The sequence below is a fragment of the Diachasma alloeum genome, unplaced genomic scaffold (assembly GCF_001412515.2).
Source record: "Diachasma alloeum isolate Michigan unplaced genomic scaffold, Dall2.0 Dall_scaffold_00276, whole genome shotgun sequence".
Taxonomy (NCBI): Eukaryota; Metazoa; Arthropoda; class Insecta; order Hymenoptera; family Braconidae; genus Diachasma; species Diachasma alloeum.
Genome location: NW_021680415.1, coordinates 1,853,480 through 1,873,812, shown reverse-complemented (window position 1 = coordinate 1,873,812; position 20,333 = coordinate 1,853,480). Strand labels below are relative to the sequence as shown.

The 20,333-nt window shown below is 37.9% G+C and overlaps 4 protein-coding genes and 1 pseudogene across 4 annotated transcripts; all 5 read right to left on the bottom strand.

Annotated features, from left to right (window-relative positions):
• Positions 1-213: 213 nt before the first annotated feature.
• Positions 214-7,813, bottom strand: LOC107038006 (sodium-dependent nutrient amino acid transporter 1). The gene is made up of 9 exons (XM_015256866.2): positions 7,761-7,813; positions 7,607-7,693; positions 6,753-7,011; positions 5,575-5,797; positions 4,395-4,769; positions 2,047-2,413; positions 1,312-1,588; positions 1,138-1,232; positions 214-570 (listed from the first exon to the last, which is right to left on the bottom strand). Exons 1-9 carry the CDS (start codon positions 7,785-7,787, stop codon positions 436-438), a joined length of 1,845 nt encoding a protein of 614 aa, XP_015112352.1. The 5' UTR covers positions 7,788-7,813; the 3' UTR covers positions 214-435.
• A 1,225-nt stretch (positions 7,814-9,038) lies between these two features.
• LOC107038010 lies at positions 9,039-13,597 on the bottom strand. Its single transcript, XM_015256873.1, has 2 exons — positions 11,828-13,597; positions 9,039-10,586 (listed from the first exon to the last, which is right to left on the bottom strand). The coding sequence occupies exons 1-2, from the start codon at positions 12,383-12,385 to the stop codon at positions 9,939-9,941; spliced, it is 1,206 nt and encodes a 401-aa protein (XP_015112359.1). The 5' UTR covers positions 12,386-13,597; the 3' UTR covers positions 9,039-9,938.
• Positions 13,092-15,357, bottom strand: LOC107038009. Its single transcript, XM_015256872.1, has one exon. The coding sequence runs from the start codon at positions 14,834-14,836 to the stop codon at positions 13,619-13,621; it is 1,218 nt and encodes a 405-aa protein (XP_015112358.1). The 5' UTR covers positions 14,837-15,357; the 3' UTR covers positions 13,092-13,618.
• A 589-nt stretch (positions 15,358-15,946) lies between these two features.
• Positions 15,947-18,568, bottom strand: LOC107037958 (annotated as a pseudogene).
• Positions 18,569-18,956: 388 nt separating this feature from the next.
• On the bottom strand, positions 18,957-20,333 carry LOC107037967. Its single transcript, XM_015256810.1, has one exon. The coding sequence runs from the start codon at positions 20,256-20,258 to the stop codon at positions 19,041-19,043; it is 1,218 nt and encodes a 405-aa protein (XP_015112296.1). The 5' UTR covers positions 20,259-20,333; the 3' UTR covers positions 18,957-19,040.

Below are 20,333 nucleotides of genomic sequence, written 5' to 3'. Positions count from 1 at the left end.
AATACGTAATTATATAGAAATATTAAAATCGATTGACTTCTTTCGATGAATGTCTGTGAAAAAATGAAAAAATTTCCATTGAAATTGAAAAAAATTGAGGGAATTTCTACGAAAGTCTTAAATTTTTCTGTTGATTTTAAATTCTTTCAACTCTGACAGATTTTTATTTCCGTATTCCTCATTCCTTCTACATTTGATAATGGCTGAAAAAATGTGAACAAATGATATTTTATTAATTTAATTCTTGGAATAATTATTGTCGTTTATATTTTTTTTAGTCACATGGTACAGTCATTTTTCGTCATTTACAATAATGTTTTGTTTAATGTAGGTGTAAATAATTTTTTTTCCATCAATTGAACTCAATCGATGAATTCATTTCTGATTTATGAATATTTCAAGGAAAGTCAGAAGTTTTGAATTCCCCCTATTCTTTTAGTCTAGTAATAATTGTCTTAATCCCTTTTTGCGTGTAGATTTTTTGTCGTTGATGAACTCCAGCCACTTCTCCCGATGTACCTGACATTTCGGGCCCCAAGCGGGTGATGGCGCAAATGCAGCTTTAATTGCCTGAAATTATTTAATTCTTGTGTAAAATACCACATATGAAGAAATCTAATTAAATAAACCAAGCTCTTTTCGCAGAAATTTGATAAATTTCTATGAGAATTCTATCTATGAGAAATTCTATTTGTTTCTTGTGGCAATTCTATATTGAAAATTACGCAACGCCTCCCGTCTTTTTAAATAAATATTTATTTATATAAAAATGTCTACAGATATCGATTTTTCTATAAGGATTCTTGAACATAATTTTTCCAAGTTTTTTATTTTTTAAATTAAAAAAAAACTTGGAAAATCTACATTTATAGACAAATCAAAATCTATTTACTTTTTTTCTATTGAATATCTCTTAAGAAAATGAGAGAATAAAATTGCATAAACTCCTATAAAAACGGCGTAAAAAACAATTAATTTTTAAAAATAGAATTCTAATCAACTTCGAAAGAATTCATATAGTGTTGCAATCGAAATTCAACAGAATTTCTTAAAGAAAGCATTAGCTTTTTCTACTAAATTTTTTCATGCAAAAGTTACTGGATTAATTATGGGTGATGTTTGGAATGAATTTTTTACCTTCCCGATTGGTAATTTATCATGTTTATCCACATAATAGAAGATCCATCCTGGAATTTGGACCATTGCGAGAAAGAATAGAATCCACCCGGTCGCTGCAATCCCCAATAAAAAAAGAAAGCCATCAGTGGAAAGTAAAACATTATTACTCTCGCAATTACGATGGATAATCACCATATGCCCAATTAGGATAGTATTTCCCATCGTGAGTTAGCGGCGAGTAAATGACAAAAGTGTAAATCATGATGACGATCATGAGCGCGGGAGTGATGATCAGCCAGCAGAGTCTCCAAAGGATTCCTGGTCTCACTCCGAGCATGAATTCCACGTCGTCCAGGAAGTTATTCAGCCCATAAATCCAGAAAATGGAAATTATTTCCAGCACTCCGATGACAATGGCAACTAGAGTGCCCCCGTAGTAATCAACTAGAGCGACCAGCCATTGTCCTCCCTGAAGAACTCACAAATACTTGAGAGAAAATTCATAACAGAAAGAAAAGAAATGGATTCAGTTGTGAAATGGTGAAACGTCTGAAAGTCCGTGTAGACTTTGAAAAATTCATAGGAAAAAAATTAGATGAAAAAATTTTTTCAATATATTTCACATCTATTCTGTTTTATTTATTTGATGTGTTTTTATATTTATTTCCATGAGGTACGCAATTCATATCGAGGAATTCCTATAGAAATTTCTCAATTGATCAAATTCTGTAGAAAAAACAAATTTTACAGATTTTTTTCTGTAAAATTATTTCTATTGGACATTTTGTATACAAAAACGCGCAGTAAACTGCAGAATTCTACAATGAAACTGAGTTTTCAAAAAAAGTTCAACAGAAATTTAATGGAATTTTCTATCAAGTTCGCGAGGTTTTACGTTTCACCACTTGCTGACCAATCCAAACCTACCGGAGTAATATAAACAAGTCCAACACCAAATCCAATCACCGAAATGACCAGCGTAATAACCCATTTCTTCGCATTCGGCATGTATTCACAACAAGCTAGGAATGGCGTTCCAGCAAGTGCCATTGCAGTTCCCAATCCCAGGACAAATATCATGACGAAGAACAGGACTGAAAAAAGTTGGGGAACGAAGCTGAATCTCCCCAGGGCGTCGGGGTACGAGATGAATGCCAGTCCTGAGCCACCTCTGACCACGCTGCCAATGTCATCCGTCCCCATCTCATACGCTAAATTCCCAAGAATTCCGAATATCGTGCATCCCGCCATGAAACTCGTCAAAGTGTCCAACGTTGTAACAATCATCACATCCCTGGAGAATTAATTGAAGAAAGTGGGAAATTGCTTTCTTCACAACATAGTCAATATATTTTTGGTAATAAATTGGCAATTTTCTTCCGAATGGAATTTACAGTTGATTAAAACAAGTGGAAAATTGCTTTCATCGCAACATCACAACATATTTTTGCTAATAAATTAGCAATTTACTTCCGAATGGAATTTCTATCGCGATGTTTTCAAATTCATTTCAATTTAAAATCTTTAAATTGAATTGAATTATTCATTGGATTTAACATTACTTCAACATTGAAAATGTTTTACCTTTCCCTGAATATTGATTTCAAAATACATTTTTTGAATAACAGATGATGCAATCAATTTAATGATCGAACTCGGTCAAATTGGCATTGGAAAGAATATTTTAAATCACAATTGGAATCATTAAAACAATTATTTTTTCAGTTATCGTTAAAAGCCCAAAATTAGTTATCCTGACATAAAAAATCAGACATTTCGGATTTGATGATTGTGTATGGATGTCTTGTGGCACTGTGCGTACTATACGCAGGATATTTGGGGATTCCCCTGTGTGACACGCAGACCATGAGCGCCACACGCAGAGGCCATATGAATTTTGCGAGGGATTTCACAAATTTTCCGAGTGTCCCACGCAGTCGATAAAATCATAATTTTTTAGACGAAATTTTGCAAAAATAGGGCTGTGAAGTTGGCATCTTTAACTTCTTATTATTGTATACGAGATCGGCTGCGCGTGCTACGCCCGCGCCATATCGTCTCCCCACGTAGTGGCGCTTTGGTTTCAGTCCTACGCTTACGCTTACTCGAGATTTTCGAGATATATCGAGATCCGTTTCGATCATATGAGGTAGAAAAGTTCTTTTCATCACGCTGTGACGAAAAGTGAACTTTTCGGCACGCTCCGCGTGCCTAAAAGTCCAATTTCCGCCACATTGTGATGAAAAATATTGTTCGTAACTCGTGAAAAAATGTTTTTTATCTCGTGAGATTATATCACTCGCCTTCGGCTCGTGATATTAACCTCCCACGCCAAAAAAAAAGTTTTTTGCACTCGTTACGAAATATACTATTATGTCGTTGGGCCCGAAAACTGGAGAGGGAAGAGGAGAAATGGAGAGAAAAATCTCTCAAAAATTAGTGTACCTTCTCACCAACGCATGGGACGTACCGAATGGGGCGCAAGAAAGTAGAAGGAGACACTGAAAAAGTGGTATCCCGTACTGAAAAATTCATATATGGCACCCTAATTTTGGTGAGTCGTGCACTAATTTTTCATGCGTTTTCCGTAGTTTCTCATGTAACTCTTCCGAACAACTGGGTGAACAGCATTCTGTTTTCTCATTGATGAAATACACTAATTTTTAAGGAAAGTTTTTTTTACTTTTCAATGTATTTTTCTCTCCGTGTAGTGACGAAAAAAAACAACAGTTCAATCCTCGTTCTCGATTAACTTATCTCTCATACTCCATTGTGATCATCAAAGTGGATTAGGGTAATAAAAGATATAAAAAAATTATGATTGAAGATTAAAAAAATTGCGAATGCTGAATGTATTCGCAAAAACGTTCGATTATCTCTTTCACGTTCAACTCGATTCTCAACATATGTGGAAAAAAATTAATAGAAAAGCCTAGACTTTCTCCAAGAAATTCTGGTGAATTAAATTCTTCGATGGGCGTCAGCCTGAAGTATTAAATAAAACCTATGTGAACTATGTCCTAAAATTTCCCCAAAAATGAATTTCCTGAAACCTAACACAATTGATTAAACGAGAAATATCATTCACTCGAACAAAACAAAACGATAAATTACATACGATAGAAGAAAATGATGTCCAAAATGATCATTCGGAATCTACTTAATTTTTTTCTCCGTCTGGATATTCAAAATTCAATATAAAATTCACTTTCTTAGTGAAAGCGCTAGCTATTTCTATTCAATTCCGTCGTACGTTGAAGAATGTAATAACTCACCGATGCATGGGGTGGAAGAAACGATTATGAGATGAGTAAGTGACGATTGGTCCAAAGCAAACGGAGAGGGAGAAGAAGCACTGGGTGATGGCTGCATACCAGACGTTTGGATCCCAGAGTTTATTCCAGTTAGGTGTAATGAAGAATAGAATGCCATTGACAGCACCTTCCAGAGTAACTGCCCTGATCAGTAAAGCCAGCATGATGATGTAGGGGAAGATGGCGAAGAAGTACACGGCCTTTCCGGTCTCCTTGATCCCCCGGTGGAGGACGATGAAGACACACAGCCAGGTCAGAGCTAGGCAGATTGTCAACTTCCAGGAAGGTAGGCCTATTCCAGATTCTATGGAATCAGTTTCTTTCAAGACTTCTCTCCTGACGGGACGAAAAAATAATGCGCTTGGATTCAATGTGATGGGATTTTTACAAAAGTATAGCATCTATGAAAACATTCTAGGGAAATATATTGAAGAATTTTGGACAAATGTACGAAATATCGATTAGAAAGCGTTGGGTAGGACAAATGTAACGATAAATCATTTTATAATCATTGATTTGGTTTTTTTATCCAGAGCAATTCCTCCAAAGAAACTGAAAAATTATGATTGATGATTGCAATTATAAAAGTAAGCTTCTTAAAATATCTCCACGGATAAAAAATTATGTAGTTTTCAGAATCAAATTATAGATTCCAAAACAAAAAATTAGAATTCTAAAAAGCTTTGTGTTGAGAATAAGGCACTAGTTACTTAATTTCAGAAGAACACGGATGAAAAAATTTAATAGAAAAACCTAGTAAATTCGCTAGACAATTCCATTGAAATGTTCGATAGAAAATATTCTATAGAAAAGAACGGAAATTTGAAAAATCATCAGTTAGAAAACGAGAATATTTTTATATATAGAATTTTTCGGTTCTAATTTTAAGGATGAAAATTGCCCTGAAATAAATGAAAATATTGTATTTATGAACTTTTCGTTCTCTAAATTTCAGTTCGGAAAATTTCTAAAATTTACAAATTTTTACGAAAAATTCGAAGCACTTTCTTTCTGTCCTGCATTAGTCCATAAATTTTTCTTCTAAAGAAATTTTTATCGCATTGGATTTAAATCTTGCAAAATTTTTGTCATTGTCTATGGGATTTATGTATTTTATTCCTCTGAGTGATAAAATATTTACCGAAAATATAATTCAGCAGAGCCGGTAACTTTCTGACCGGAGGCCTGTATCTCACTCAAATTCGAATGTTGAGATACGCAGGGATCAGTCCACTCATCCCAGCAGTAAGACCAGGGTAGTTCGCTCTGAAAGCTCGCGACTAGGTACAGAAGGGCGAGGGCCATCAATGAGCAGTAGTAACTGACTACGTAGCTTCCGACGAACGCCTGGCCGAATCCTAATCCTGAGAAGACAAAAAAAATTATCAGCATTGTTACCGCGATATACGTAGTACTATAAGACGGTAAATCCGGAGTAATCCTGGGTGATAAATGACGAAGGCTATCTACGTGACAACATTGTACGACCATTTCGATGCATTATACACACGAAAATATTTAAGGGGATACGTCGGTGAAATTAAAAAGTATTCACCGGGCCTTGGGAACTGTTGAACAGTTTGTGATATACGACGGAATGTGGGAATCACTGGGGAAAAATTTCATTATTTCCTATTGAATGTTCGTTACACGCCAAAGAATAAAGTTAAGCATCCATTTACTTCATTCGCAATAGATCATGAATAACTGAATTTTGAATTTCGTAAATTTTTTACAAAAATAACTTTTCATTCGAAATATTGCCAGTTTCACCAGAATTTAGTAGCGGAGCGGTAAAACGGTTCAACTAGACTTTGACAGTTGCTCAGTTTTCATTGAATATCTCGGAATTTAAGGCAGATAGCAGAATTTTTGTTGTAACGTTTTCTGTGGAGAAAATTAAGAGCTGCAAAAAAGGTTATTATAAAAATGTCGATATCTCCTTTAAATTCGGAGATATTCCTGCAAAAATAAATTGTTCCACCGCTTCCCTACTAAATTGTTCTACTTTTTTCATAGAAATCTAATGAAAATTCCTGGAAGGTCGATTACTAGGTTTCAGGTTTAATTTTCAGTAGAAATGATTCTGAAAATATTATTATTTTAGGAAAAATCCCAATATTTAAGGTGGAATTTCCACAAAACTACTTTAATTTGGGCTCAAAATAATGTGGTTTTGACTAGAATTATTGTCCTTTTCATTAAAGTCCTGTTAAAAAGTCCTGAAAAATCGTTTGCTAGATATCACAAACAATTTTAAAAATAAATTTTCCCCCGCAAGGGAAGAATGATAGAGGAGAAAGATCATTGCTCCTTCACCTCTCATCGCTGGAGTTATATTCCACAATCCTGTGCAGGATCTGCTGGTAAATTGACCGATGGCTGCCTCGAGATAGTAGAAAGGTTTCCCAACAAGGACTAAGATTATGATGTAGGGAATCAGGAAGGCTCCACCTCCATTCTCATAGGCTGTGTAGGGAAATCTCCAGACGTTACCCAGACCCACCGATGTCGCGATGCAGGCCATCAGGAACTGCAGATTTCCACTCCATTCTGGTTTTTCCTCCGATTGTATCACCTGGAAAATTAATTTTAGGCATCTCCTCGTTTTTTAATAATTTCGAAAAATTAATTCTGAGAGTTCACGTGCGAAAAAAAATCAGAGAAACCATAGCGAATTGGCTAGATAATTCGATTGAATTTTTTATTAATTTTTGGACGATTTTATTCAAAAAAATCGAAGCTTATCTGCGCATTTTTTTAACAGAAATGTTCAATCGAAAATATTCTATAGGATAAGGCAGCAGAACTAGATTTTTTCTATGCAACTTATTCTATTAAAATATTTTCTATAGAAATTCCAGGGCTCAATTTTTACACATTTTTTTGTTTAATTTTGTCAATGAATAAAGAAGAAGAGTAGAATGAATAGAACTTGGAAAATTTATGGCGAAAAATTTCTATAGCAAATGCCTCAATAGAAAAAGTTGTATAGAAGGATGAAATTCTACTGATTTTATGCCGAACCTTTTCTCTTTCAAAAAAAGCGCTATAAATCGGCTAAAAACTACTGGAATTATCAACAGAACTTTAATGAAAATTTAATGGAATTCTAATTCTATCGAATTCACTAGGTTTGTCTATCAAACTTTATCACGTGTGTTTGGACTCACAGGTGGAGTCTCTCCCTGACAGCCTAAGTTTTCAAGATCGTCCGGAAGCTTCTCGACGGCATCAAAGCCCTCGTTAGCGTGACCGTTCTGAGAATAATTAATTCCGATTAATTCAGGGATGGGATTACTCAATGGTTGCGGGAATTGCACTCACACGTGCTCCATTAGAAAATTTCTCCATGTCGGGTATCTGATGATGTAGTCGAGTCTGTCATCTGACAGCAACTGCTGAAGAAATTTCTTATCACAGTCGATGTATTAATTGCTCTGGAATTAATGCCACGGTAATCCAGGGAGAAGTGCAATTGCCCTGAGGAACTTGTGTGGGGAGATAGGATTGGTGTCAGGTGCGAAGTGGAAGATATGTATTAGTATATGACAGGTGTTTTTGACGAGAAAATATAATTTCTCATGTCCTGTGAATTTTTTTATTCAGCGGTGTTCACAACTCGACAGAGTATTTGACGAACAATTTCATATTTTGAATTTATTAGAATTGACTGTGAATTCTGTTGCCGAGTTTGTGTTATCGGGGCGGGTTGATAAAATAGAGAATGGGGATTCTCTTGTCTGGCAATTGTTGATTAATTAGATCACTAGAAAATGTCTGGATATTCTTCCTGAACGTGATTCGGAAAAATTCACGCGGAAATTTCATTTCATTTCGTTTTCATATTTTATTTATTTACTAGGGGGCTTCGCCTCCCAATCTTCTCGGGTATGTTTAGATGTTCGTATTGTAGAGAAAAAAAATTGTTTATCGCCTTTGAAAAATTGAGATTGCATTTTTCCATTCATTTTTCTATTTTTGTAAGAATTTGATCCCCCTATAATCCCCATATGACCCCATATGAACCTATGGAGATATGAACGTATTAGAGAGATAGAGATAATAATTCATTTTCAATGGCAAACGTATAAGAAATTCAACAGAAAACCGTAGCGAATTCGCTAGAAAATTCAAGGGGATTCTCGATAAATCTTGTTTGTTTTTTGCACAGATTCTATTAGATATTTGGGGAAAAAAAAGGCAATAGATTTCGATTTTTCTATTTGAGTTTTTCTCTTTAGACTTTTCTATCAAAATTATTGGACACGGATTTTCCAAATTTTTTCCGCTATATTTTCTTTAATTTTGTTTTGTTTTGATAAGGGTCAGAAAAAGGGGCTTCTCCAAAATTTTTTAATCTCCTTATTTTTTTTATTCTATAGAGAGATTACTTGATGAAATATTAGAAAAAAAATTGTTCACGGTACTAGAATGTTTAACCAGAGGTGAAAGTGATCTCGTTACTCTGAACTAGCATCGAATTCCGTGGTGAGATGTCCTTGACATCTTCGATCAATTCCAGACAATTGTATTGAGCCATCCACACATTAAAAAATCAGACATTATCATCATTTTTGGTGATATAAATAACTGCGTCAATGGTATTTTCGAAATTTGAGTTTATTCTTTTTTGAAAAAATAACAAATTTACATTAAGATTGACATTCAACAATTTTTACAACTGTGAAAAATATTTTTAGTTTTTAATTGGATCCAATTTAAAATACGTCGTCATAGAAATTCCATTCGGAAGCAAATTGCCTATTTATTACCGAAAATATATTGACTACGTTGTGGCGAAAGCAATCGCCCCCCTTGTTTTCTCTTCAAATGGCCTTTAATGTCCCACTCTTGAAAATTACTAGTCAAGTGTCCATGGAATTTTAATTTTGTCCTAACAGTGCAGTTGATTTTTTCCCGCGAGCATTGAGTGTTTGCACACTGCTAGAAAAATCAACATAATATGACCAAAAAAATTTCTTGCGTCTTGCAGAACATCGCAGACGTATTCGATCAATTCATAGTAGGTTTCAGTCAAAAAATCGGTGCTCTTCGGGGCAAAAGAGTATGATACTGATTGAAAAAATCTTTTTTTTCTGGAAATTACTTACAAATTACTAATCTCATTGCGATTGAGAGCACGTGACGGTTATATTTTGAAATATCTGAAGGTTTTCGCTCGTATAAATTCCGTATTCATTCAATATGAAAGTCTCCAATCCATGATTCACTGAGTTTTTAGTATTTTCATTAATTTTCTCATCTTTTGCCCCAAAATAACCGATTTCTTGAGACAAGAAACTCTCACTTTATCGTCAAGTGTTCGTGTTCAGCTGATGAATATTTCACAGGATTCTTACACGCTCTGACTCATTATGCGGACGTCTTATCCCAAGCGTTTTATCCTTGAGATGGGATATTTAATGCAGGAAATTAGTTTTGTGATTTTATGTCGATATTTCTCTCGCCGCGGACGTAAAATGACTTCACCCACGTCGTAAACTACTTCCCCAACCATCCTCTCCTACTGTAAGTCACAACCAAATCCCTCAACTTCCTCCGGTAAGCCTCGTTGCTCTCCCCGTGCTGCATCAACTTCTTGACGTTACGGCAATCCGGATGTCCAGCCTCAACATCCAAAGTGATGATTTTCACCATACTCAAGCAATGCGAGAACTCTATCGGCGCATCCTCCTGAATTCTCTCATCGAAGGTCTCCCGAGAGTAAGGTTCGACATCACAGTGCAAAGCCATCAGCCGATCGATGACAGTCTCATAATACAGATCAATCAACTCATCGATGTGACCAAGCGCATCACGACGCAGTCCGCAAGTCACGAATAAAGTCAACTCCCTCAGAGGACTGAGATGGAGATAATTCTGGAAATCAATGAGTTTGACGTCATCCACTTCGCCATCACTTCCCCTTCGGTACATGATGTTGTTGGCCCAGAAGTCAGCGTGGATTATGGTCGACCAGGGCTCATCCGGAGTCGCCAGCCACGTCTCGTATTTACCCTTCTGCAGAGTTTCCACGCAAGCCTCGAAGTACTCTTTTATCTCGGGATCCCTCGCTATGTCCTGAATCCTCTCGGCTATGATGGGGACCCATTCGTCTGGATTCGCTAACTCCACGCATTTAGACTGAACCTACAATGTTAATGAAGCTGAAACTAGCAGAAGATTCGCCAGCGGAAAATTCAATTTGGGGGGTATTTGAGTGGAGGAGAGTGTAATAATCATATGTACAAATGTTTTTCAAGTGCCAAAGAGTTTGTACATTACTTAAAAACATTTCAGTAGCGAAGTGGTGAAAAGAGATGAGTCAATTTTGACCATTGACCAGTTTTTAATCAATATCTCGGAATCTAAGGGAGATAGCGAAATTTTTGTAATTACACTTGTTGTAGCACTCAATCGGCTTCACAAAAAAAGTTATAACAAAAATTTCGCATTCTCCCTTACATTCCGAGATATTGAATGAAAACTGGTCAATAGTCAAAATTGACTTATCTCCTTTTACCACTTCGCTACTGATTTGTACACCCCTAGATTCACCTAAGAGAAATCTTCTACTGTCGAATCTTTTGCTAGTTTCAGCTCATATAATGTAACTACTTTTTATAACTTCGCACACTGCGAAAAAAAATGTTTTTGAGTACGTTTTTGGTTGTATCAAGAAACTCATGGCTCGAAAGTTGACAAGCCGAACATATCTCGCACTGAGAAAAGAAACCTTTGCTCCAGAGCTTTTGTACTTGTCTGAAAGATGAGGGGCGATTTGTTCACAATAAGAAAACCACTTCTCGAATCAAGTCAGGTGGTTTTTGTATTGAAATATCCCGAATTTTAGACGCAAAAATTACTGAATAAATTGATTCAACTAGCCTAGCTTTGATTAATCACTTTCTTGTCATAAACTAATTATACTCATCTTTGTGACAAGTCAAATTATTTTTGGCAAAGAATCATTTTCTTGGGAGAAGACTATTTTTTAGCAACGGATTTCTCGAGGCCAGTCATTCCCAAGTGGTCCATGGCCATCTCCAAATATTACAATTATGTTGAGCTACGAGATGATTATGCTATATATGACCTTGAATGGTTTTCCAATTTCCCTTCACCATTTTCCAATTTTTTCAAATTTGAGATTTCGTTACGTAAAATGATTTTGAATAATTCTAATTCTGTTGATAATTGCCAATGGAGTTCATTCAAAGTCATATGTAGCATAATGCTCCCATAATGCAACATAATTATAATATTTGGAGATGAAGTTAAGCTGGAGAAATACGCCTCTAAAAAAATGAAATTTTCTCCTAAGAAAATGGTTTCTTGCTAAAGATAATTTTTCTTCAGTGTAAAATTGAAATGATCAAGAATTTACAAACCTTGAGAGTCTCGAAGAACGCGGGATCTTTCTCCTTCGTCGCAATGCCAAGAGCATGTAACCGCGCCATCATCTTCACCGTCAATTTCGCATGGGCCAAATCACAGCCGTACCTTCTGTCTGCGCAATAATACCCCTTTGGCTTCAGATTTTCGATGAGAATTACCGCGTCATCATTGAAATCATCATCGGAATTCACTCCCAATCTCGATCCGTAGTACTTTGGCGCAATTTCGCGGCCCTCTACGCCATTTTCCGTCTCCAATTTCCGGTAGAAGGGGAGAAGTTTAGAATACATGAAGATCTCTTTTCGAAATGTGCTTGGGGTGTCGAATGTTTCTCGCTGCTCTTTAGTAGGGGGCGGTAATTTTCCCACTAGATGCAAATCTTCATTTTCTTGGTTTTTGTTTTTGATTGAGACGTGGAGACTCACAATTCTACTTGCGTAGTTTTCACCGGGTGGAAGTAGATCCTGCATTTCGTAGTTTTCGACTATTAGATTGTCTCCCAGAGTTGATTGCAGGACTGATTGTAAGTCTTTTAGTGTTGAATTCGCCATTTTGGGGGACGATGTTGCTTTATTGGAGATACTGAGGGTACTGAGACAGTATCATGGTTTGGGAATTGATCCCAGTGTGGCCGGACGAGTCTACTAGATTTATGTGGTGGGAGGTATCATTACATCGGGAGTATATTGAATGAGGTGGATCGTGCAGATATAATATGTAGTTGCAGACAGCGGCTCAATAACGCGCTCGATAAGGTAGCATTTAACATTTTACGTGACGGGACGCTTCCGGAACGTACAAAACTATTTCTTCGAAATTCTTCTACTCATTTCAATAATGTTTTGAGTGAAGAAATATTAATGAATAAACTTGCGTATTTATTTCGCTGAAGATGTTCTGAATTTGTTCTCGCCGGATTTAAACAATGATTCCGTTTTTTAAAAATGAGGTCTTTGTTTGGATCATTTATGATCCAAACAAAGGTGAAACATTTGTTCAGGCTATAAAACATTTCTGGATGTGATTAAAAACGAAATTCTATTTTAATAAATCTATTTTAATTAAAAACAGAAATATCGAAATATCATATGTCCGAATGATATTCAATCAAATTCACTGCAACTGACCAAAGCGAAAAATTTATTGCATCACTTAGAGAAATGGGGAAAATTTGAAAAAAATGTCTTTCCAAAAATCTTTGTAGTAGAAAATGCCCTGGGGTTGTAAGTAAATCCAGTGTACCCGTACAGGCTTAAATACATCAAGGTCAAGCGTATATTTGTTGGTCCATCAATATTATTTTTGAATCGAACTTCATTATATTTCGTGAAAAATAGAAAATTTTAACACTGATTACTTTCCAATTGTTCTACTGGATTAGAAGTTTTTTAAAATTTTCTATTCATCTTTATAATTCGACAAAATTCAGTTTTAAATACAGAATAATAGCCGCCTGAGTTTTCACAATTTTCTATAATTTCCATGGATCTCAGATACGAAAATGATTTGATTCTTATTGATTGAATTTTCCACCGAAGCTCTCCACTCAAATTCTCACCTCAAACAAACTTTGTTGGCATTAATACATTTTTCTTTCAATGTTCACACGAAGAAATATACTTCTTGAGACACATTTTTGATAAATAACAATAACATTACATACATTATTACTATTAATCACAATAACAATAATGATCTTAGCTTAAAGCATAAGCCAGCTTACATCCGACGAATGGCAGTACAAATTGACACCTATTAGGAACAACGAAGGACCACCGCGAATATTATTTCTTTAGCCAGCCTTTCTCACCGTACGTCCGCACCAACTTCCTCAGCCTCCTCTCATAAATCTCATTATTATCGTGAGACTGCAGCAAATTTATCAGATCAGGAGCCTCTGCACCCTTCTCATGAATGTCCTGCGTCACGATTTTGATCATGGCCACGTTGTGCACGATCTCCACATAAGCGTCCTCCCGGACCTTCTCCTCAAAGGACCTCCGGCTGTATGGCTCAACATTGCAGCTCAGCAGTTTCAGTCGTCCGATCAGAGTATCGTAGTACAAATCAATGAGTTCATCAATGTGATCAATGGCATCTAGCTCCAGCCCCCCAGTAACGAAGAAAGTGAGCTCCCTCATGGGACTGGCGAAGAGATAAGTTTGGAAGTCTACTAGCTTCATGTCCTCCGGCTCTCCCTCGCTGTTATCCCGAAACATCATGTTGTTCGTCCAGAAGTCCGCGTGAACTATGGTCGACCATGGCTCAGAAGGCACTGCCTTCCAGCTTTCGAACATTTTCTGGCTCAAAGCTTGACGACAGGCCTCGTGATACTCTTCCAACTCGGGATCATCAGTGATGTCCTTAATCCTCTGTTGAAATAGTGCCTCCCACATCTCCGGATTCACTATATCAATCGCCTTAGCCTCGGCCTTCACAACCTCGAAGAAATCAGGATCCTTCTCCTTGGCTGCCATCCCAAGAGCATGGAATCGTGCCATAGTTCGCACCGCAAGTCTAGCGTGGGCCAGATCACACCCGAATCTTCTGTCCACGCAGTAGTACCCACTTGGCTTCAAATTTTCAAGCAAAATCACTGCATCATAATCATCTGAGTCGCCAGAGTGGACCGATAATTTTGAGCCATAGCACATCGGACTCACTTTGAAGACGTCCTCCTTCCTCACACCACTCGCAATCTCCAAATTCTGATAGAATGGAATCAGCTTTGAATACATGAAAATCTCTTTTCGAAATATAATCGAACAGTCGGTAATCTCTCGTTGCATCTCGACTGGGGGAGGTGATTTCGCCACTAACTGCAACTCCTCACTTTTTCCTTGTTTATGATTTTTAATTATCACGTGCACACTTGACATTATGCTCCCGTAATTTTCACCGGGTGGAAGTAAATCCTCTGTTATGTAACTTTCAACTGTCAATTCGTCGCCCAGCGTTGATCGCAGGAGTGATTGAATGTCTTGGAGAGATAGCGATGTCATTTTTTTGGAGAGACGCTGCTTCTCTGGTGAACTGACGGAGCACTAAGGTAGTCTTTGAGGCAACTGGGCTGTGTGGTACGCGGAAGCTCTATCGCTCGGACTCTTATGATAGCAATGATACACGTGTTTAGGTGATGTGTGCACACGGACAAAGTTGGCAGATTGCACATACATTTTTCGTTACTAGTGAGGCATACATGAGTGGAGGAAAAATATTCCAAGGCCCTCCATTAGATTGATTGTGACTTATTGACGTGTGAACGTGGCATTCATGACATATTGTGTTGAGAAGATTCTTGATGATGTACAATGATTCAATGAAATGCTCTGAGCGCATGTTTCCTTTTCAGGAAATTTTTGCATTGGGTAACTAGTGCAATGCAACGTGCGAAAAAATTTTCGTGAAAAAAATCAACTGATTCTGGCGAATACTTTATTGGCTTTCTGTTGAACTCTTGCTGAAAATTCTGTTAGTTTTGAGACGAGGCTGGTGATGACTTCCGCAGCTTTATCACGCGTTTTTGTAGTTGAAAGGGTCCATGTTTAAAAAAGTTTAGTTGAAAAAACTTGGTCAATACAAAAAATATGCTAGAAAAATAGTAAAAAATTCTCATTCAATTTTTATATAATTCTCGAATTTTATGTAATTCTCGAAAATATGGATCATTCTCTCGCTTTTCAATTGCAGATCAGTGGGATTCCCGTTTCTATTTTAGTTCAAGAACGAATTATGACGTGATAAGATGAACGTAGGTGGGGCGGGTCTCTCAACTAACGTCGCATTTCCTGCTAACTTGTTGACTGAATGGAGTGATGGATGATTTATTATGTACAGTAGCATCAAGTGACCCATTGAAAAAGGATTATTCTTCTCGCCTTCTATTATATCAACATCTTTTTTTGAACATGTATATTTTTTTCTCATACAGATAAAACATTGATATCATTTGAGGTAGCATATGCTTATGACATTTATTGATTAATTGTTAATGAGAAATGAACTGACTTACTGCTAATACCTGGCAGTGACGTATTAAAACCTATAGAAAGAATGGAAGAAAATAGGGCGCTAAATCAAGGAAATTTTATTCAAAATATTGTTAGAGTAAATTTTCAAGTGTTTTCATTGTATTTTTATTGGGTTTTGTAAGAAAAAAGAACCAAGAAATCAGAAAGAACAAATTTGGTAATTCATGTCCAACTTTTTTCGCTCCACGATTACCTTTCGCACAGTAAAATTTACGTAAAATATTATCAAAACCTGTTTATAATTTTTTAAAGCATTTTTTAACACGTTAAATAAGAGCGAAGAATTTCGAGTCGAAACCGCTCAATCACGCAAAGCGCACTGAATGAAACCACGCGATCTCCGCTAGGCGAGAAATCCTCTTTTCTATACATAAATATTGACAAGAACCGAAAAAAAAATTATCGAAAATATTGGGGCCACACTGAGAGCAATTTCAGTGGTAATTTCAACTACAAGGGAATTGTCAAAAAAATAATAGTTACGGTAACAATAAACATTGTAGATTCAACTATTACATTGCAATATTACAAGTGAAAATTACATCATAATGTTGATGAATGATGACACGGTTTGTCATAAAAAATCGAACGATGAAACCTAGTTTAATCTAAAAAATTTATTGTTACTGTAAATATAATTTCGTTGACAATTCCCTTGTAGTTGTAAATTACCATTGAAATTTTTCTCAGTGCAGATCTCGTACGATGTTTGACGGAATGGCCCTTGTATAAAGAATCACAACAAGATAACCCGACAAATCTCACAATTTTCAGCACAAATAGGTAAAAAACAATTACATTTTCTATTGATTCTGTTCACCCGCCTTTAACCAGCCCTTTCTACAATACATCTGAATTATATCCCTCAATCTCCCTCGATACATCTCGTTACTGCCACTGTTCTGCAGCACATTGATTACATTATCAGAGGCTGCAATCTCAGCACCATCTAAAGTACTGATCTTCAATTGGCCCATACCATGGATGAATTCAGGGCCTGCCTTCTCTCGGATCTTTTCATCAAAACTTTCTCGAGAGTACGGCTCTACATTGCAGTTCAGTAACTTCAACCGCTCGATGAGAGTGTCGTAGTACAAATCAATGAGTTCATCAACATGATCAACGGTCTCGTGGTTCAGTCCACAGCTGACGAAGAATACAATCTCCTTCGCAAGACCGGTGAACATGAAATTCTGGAAATCAATGAACTTGACGTCATCCGGCTCGCCATCACTGTTGTCGTGAAACATGATATTGTTGGTCCAGAAGTCCGAGTGGACGATTGTAGACCAGGGCTCACTAGGCGGCGTCAGCCAGATCTCGAATACATTCGTGGACATCAGGCCCACGCAGGTCTCGTAAAACTCCTTCAGCTCAGGATCATCACCGATTTCTTTGAAATGCTGCATAATCATTCCCTGCAACTGCTCCGGATTTCCGAAATCAATGCACTTGCCTCGGATCTTCAGGTCCTCGAAGAACTCTGGGTTCTTTTCCTTGGTCGCCATCCCGAGGGCGTGAAATCTTGCCAACGTCTTCACCGCCAATTTCGCGCGCGGCAAGTCACACCCGGTTCTTCTTTCTACGCACTAATAGCCCTTTGGCTTCAGATTTTCGAGGAGAATCACAGCGTCATCGTCGAAATCATCGTTGGGACCCAGGCCCAATCGTGATCCTTAGCATTTAGGCGTCAAGTTCGTGACTTCTTCCTCCTTCACACCGTTTTCAATCTCCAATTTGCGGTATAATGGCAGCAATTTTGTGTACGTGAAAATCTCTTTCTTGAATGTCACGGAGAAGTCGACCATTGCCCGCTGTTGTTGATTCGTCGGCAGCAATTTGCCGACTAAATGTAAATCCTCAGTTGTTCCTTGGTCATGATTTTTTATTATTACGTCGAGACTCACTATTTTACTCCCATAATTCTCACCAGGCGGAAGCAAATCCTGTATTACGTGATTTTCGATCGTGCAATTATCTCTGAGAGATGATTGGAGGAGTGATTGCAGGTCTTTCAGAGTTTCCGGCATTCTTGAAGCGAAGTGATGTTGCTGGTGTGAGAGTGCGCGCGCCACTGATGGGATAATATTGGATAATGTAGATGATAGTTTCTTTAGTGGGTGTGCCGACCTTGGCTCGACGCAGCGGCTTTACTGGTCGTGTCCACTGCATACACTGGATGGAACTATGTTGAGGTTGCTCTGACTAATATACATGTTTTATGTTTTCATTTAGGTCTTTATCTTTGAATGCCACTTAATAACTGGGAAAATTATGGTACCTCTACGGTCTCGGTTCAATTTGAATCTCCCGTTTTGGTGAACAAGGCATTTCAAATTGCATATGCGAAAAGAATGCCAAATTATTTTTTAGTGTGGGTACATAGTAATTTTAAATATGATAAATTGAAGGTAGGACGATAACCACGAAACTCGAAAATTTACCCTTCAACCTGGTATTTTCCATTTTTTAAGGGAATTTGTCACAAGAAGCTTGTGACTGACGATCGCGCGAGGGCCTTCAGCCTGGTATTGACATGTGATATGTGTTTTGATCTTTTGATTATAGAACACAGAAAGAAAATGAAGGAAAAACGAAACCAAAAGAATAGATAACCACGACTATCGACCTCCACACGACTGTTTACTTTAACAATCTCATCAAAAGGCTCCCGCGAGTACGGTTCAATGTCACAATCAAGTATCCTCAACCTCTCGATCACCGTATCATAGTAACGACCAAGAAGCTCATCGATATTCCCAGCAGTTTCATGAAACAATATGCGCATTATTATTATTATTTTTTTCTATCGTTATTTTACATCGCTTCGACCCGGTTAGGGTATACTACGATGACGATCAAGACTTTGAATGGTTAGATCGCACCATTCTACCCGGCCGGGATTTGAACTCGGAACCTTTCACATGTGAGGCAACGGATTTACCTACTGCGCCAAGCCACCGAGCAACGCGCATTATGATGAAACAATATGTTGTTCGCCCAAAAATCCGAATGAATGATGGTCGACCAGAATTCTTCAGGAGCATCAATCCAATTATTAAAACAATGATTAAATGACAAATCGAAGGAATATCATAAAAGTAACTCAGATAAAGAATATTTATTTTCGTATTTTCTAAGCACCATTGTTCAATACATAAACTACGAACTAACATCACTGTAGTAGCCACCCCCTCTCATGAAAAGAATTCACAAAATCCCTCAGTCTGCTTCGATACGCTTCTCCGCAATCCCCCCTCTCAAGCAAATCCTTCACATCATGAACATCCGGATCATCAGCATTGACATCCATCGTGAGAATCTTCACCATAAACAAGCAGTGGGTGAACTCCACACGACTGTCTACCTTCAGAACCTCATCAAAAGACTCCCGCGAGTAAGGTTCAACATCACAATCAAGTATCTTCAACCTCTCGATCAACGTATCATAATAAAGATCAAGGAGCTCATCGATACTCCCAGCAGTTTCATGATTCAGCCCCGACCCGATGAAGAATGCCAACTCCCTGGCAGGACTGAGGAACAGGTAGTTCTGATAATCAATGAACTTGACGTCATCCGGCTCGCCGGCCGCACTCTTATGAAACAGTATGTTGTTCGCCCAAAAATCCGAATGAATGATTGTCGACCAGGGTTCATCAGGAGGAGTAGTCCAAGCGCTCTGATCAGTCGCTCGAACAGTCTTGACACAAGATTCAAGGTATTTCGCAATCTCCGGATCGTCCTCGATGTTCTTGATCCTCTGCCCGAGAAATTTCTCCCATTGATCCGGATTCTTCATCTCTAGACACTTGGACCGGGCCTTCAGGGTCTCGAAGAAGTCTGGATCCTTCTCCTTGGTCGCCATCCCGAGGGCGTGGAACCTCGCTATTGCTCTCACCGCCAATTTCGCGTGAGCCAGGTCACACCCAAGTCGACGTTCTGTGCAGTAGAACCCTTTCGCCTTCAAGTTCTCCAGGAGAATTGCTGCGTCATCGTCAAAGTCAATGTCAGGATTCATTGACAGCCTTGAACCGTAGTACTTTGGACTTATGTCGAGGGCCTCCTGCTCAATCACTCCACTGTTTATCTCGAGTTTGCGGTAGAATGGTAGGATCTCCGCGTACATGAAGATCTCCTTGCGAAATGTGAAAGGACTGTCGAACATGTCTCGTTGGAATTCAGTGAGTGGAGGCAGTTTTGCTACTAAATACAAATCCTCCGGCTTTTCATTTTTGCTTCGTTTTATTACCGCGTGCACACTCACGAGTTTACTCCCGTAATTTTCACCCGGGGGGAGCAAATCTTTGGTGATGTAGCTCTCGACAATTGTATTATCGCCCAACTGCGAGCGGAGAATTGATTGCAAGTCTTGCAGATGTGTTTCTGACATTTTTGCGGACACTGACACGGCTGCAACAGAGACGGTCTCTTTACTGGCCGAATGTTACGTGCCGTTGTCTGGTGA

Excerpts from the sequence above, each read along its gene's own strand:
- LOC107038010 (XM_015256873.1), bottom strand. The coding sequence starts at position 12,385 with ATGGCGAATTCAACACTAAAAGACTTACAATCAGTCCTGCAATCAACT. Across the intron at positions 10,587-11,827 it reads CGTTCTTCGAGACTCTCAAG|GTTCAGTCTAAATGCGTGGA; the intron begins GTTTGTAAATTC and ends TTAACATTGTAG.
- LOC107038009 (XM_015256872.1), bottom strand. The coding sequence starts at position 14,836 with ATGACATCGCTATCTCTCCAAGACATTCAATCACTCCTGCGATCAACG.
- LOC107038006 (XM_015256866.2), bottom strand. The coding sequence starts at position 7,787 with ATGGAGAAATTTTCTAATGGAGCACGT. Across the intron at positions 7,012-7,606 it reads GTCAGGGAGAGACTCCACCT|GTGATACAATCGGAGGAAAA; the intron begins GTGAGTCCAAAC and ends TTAATTTTCCAG. Across the intron at positions 1,589-2,046 it reads GACTTGTTTATATTACTCCG|GGAGGACAATGGCTGGTCGC; the intron begins GTAGGTTTGGAT and ends TGAGTTCTTCAG.
- LOC107037967 (XM_015256810.1), bottom strand. The coding sequence starts at position 20,258 with ATGTCAGAAACACATCTGCAAGACTTGCAATCAATTCTCCGCTCGCAG.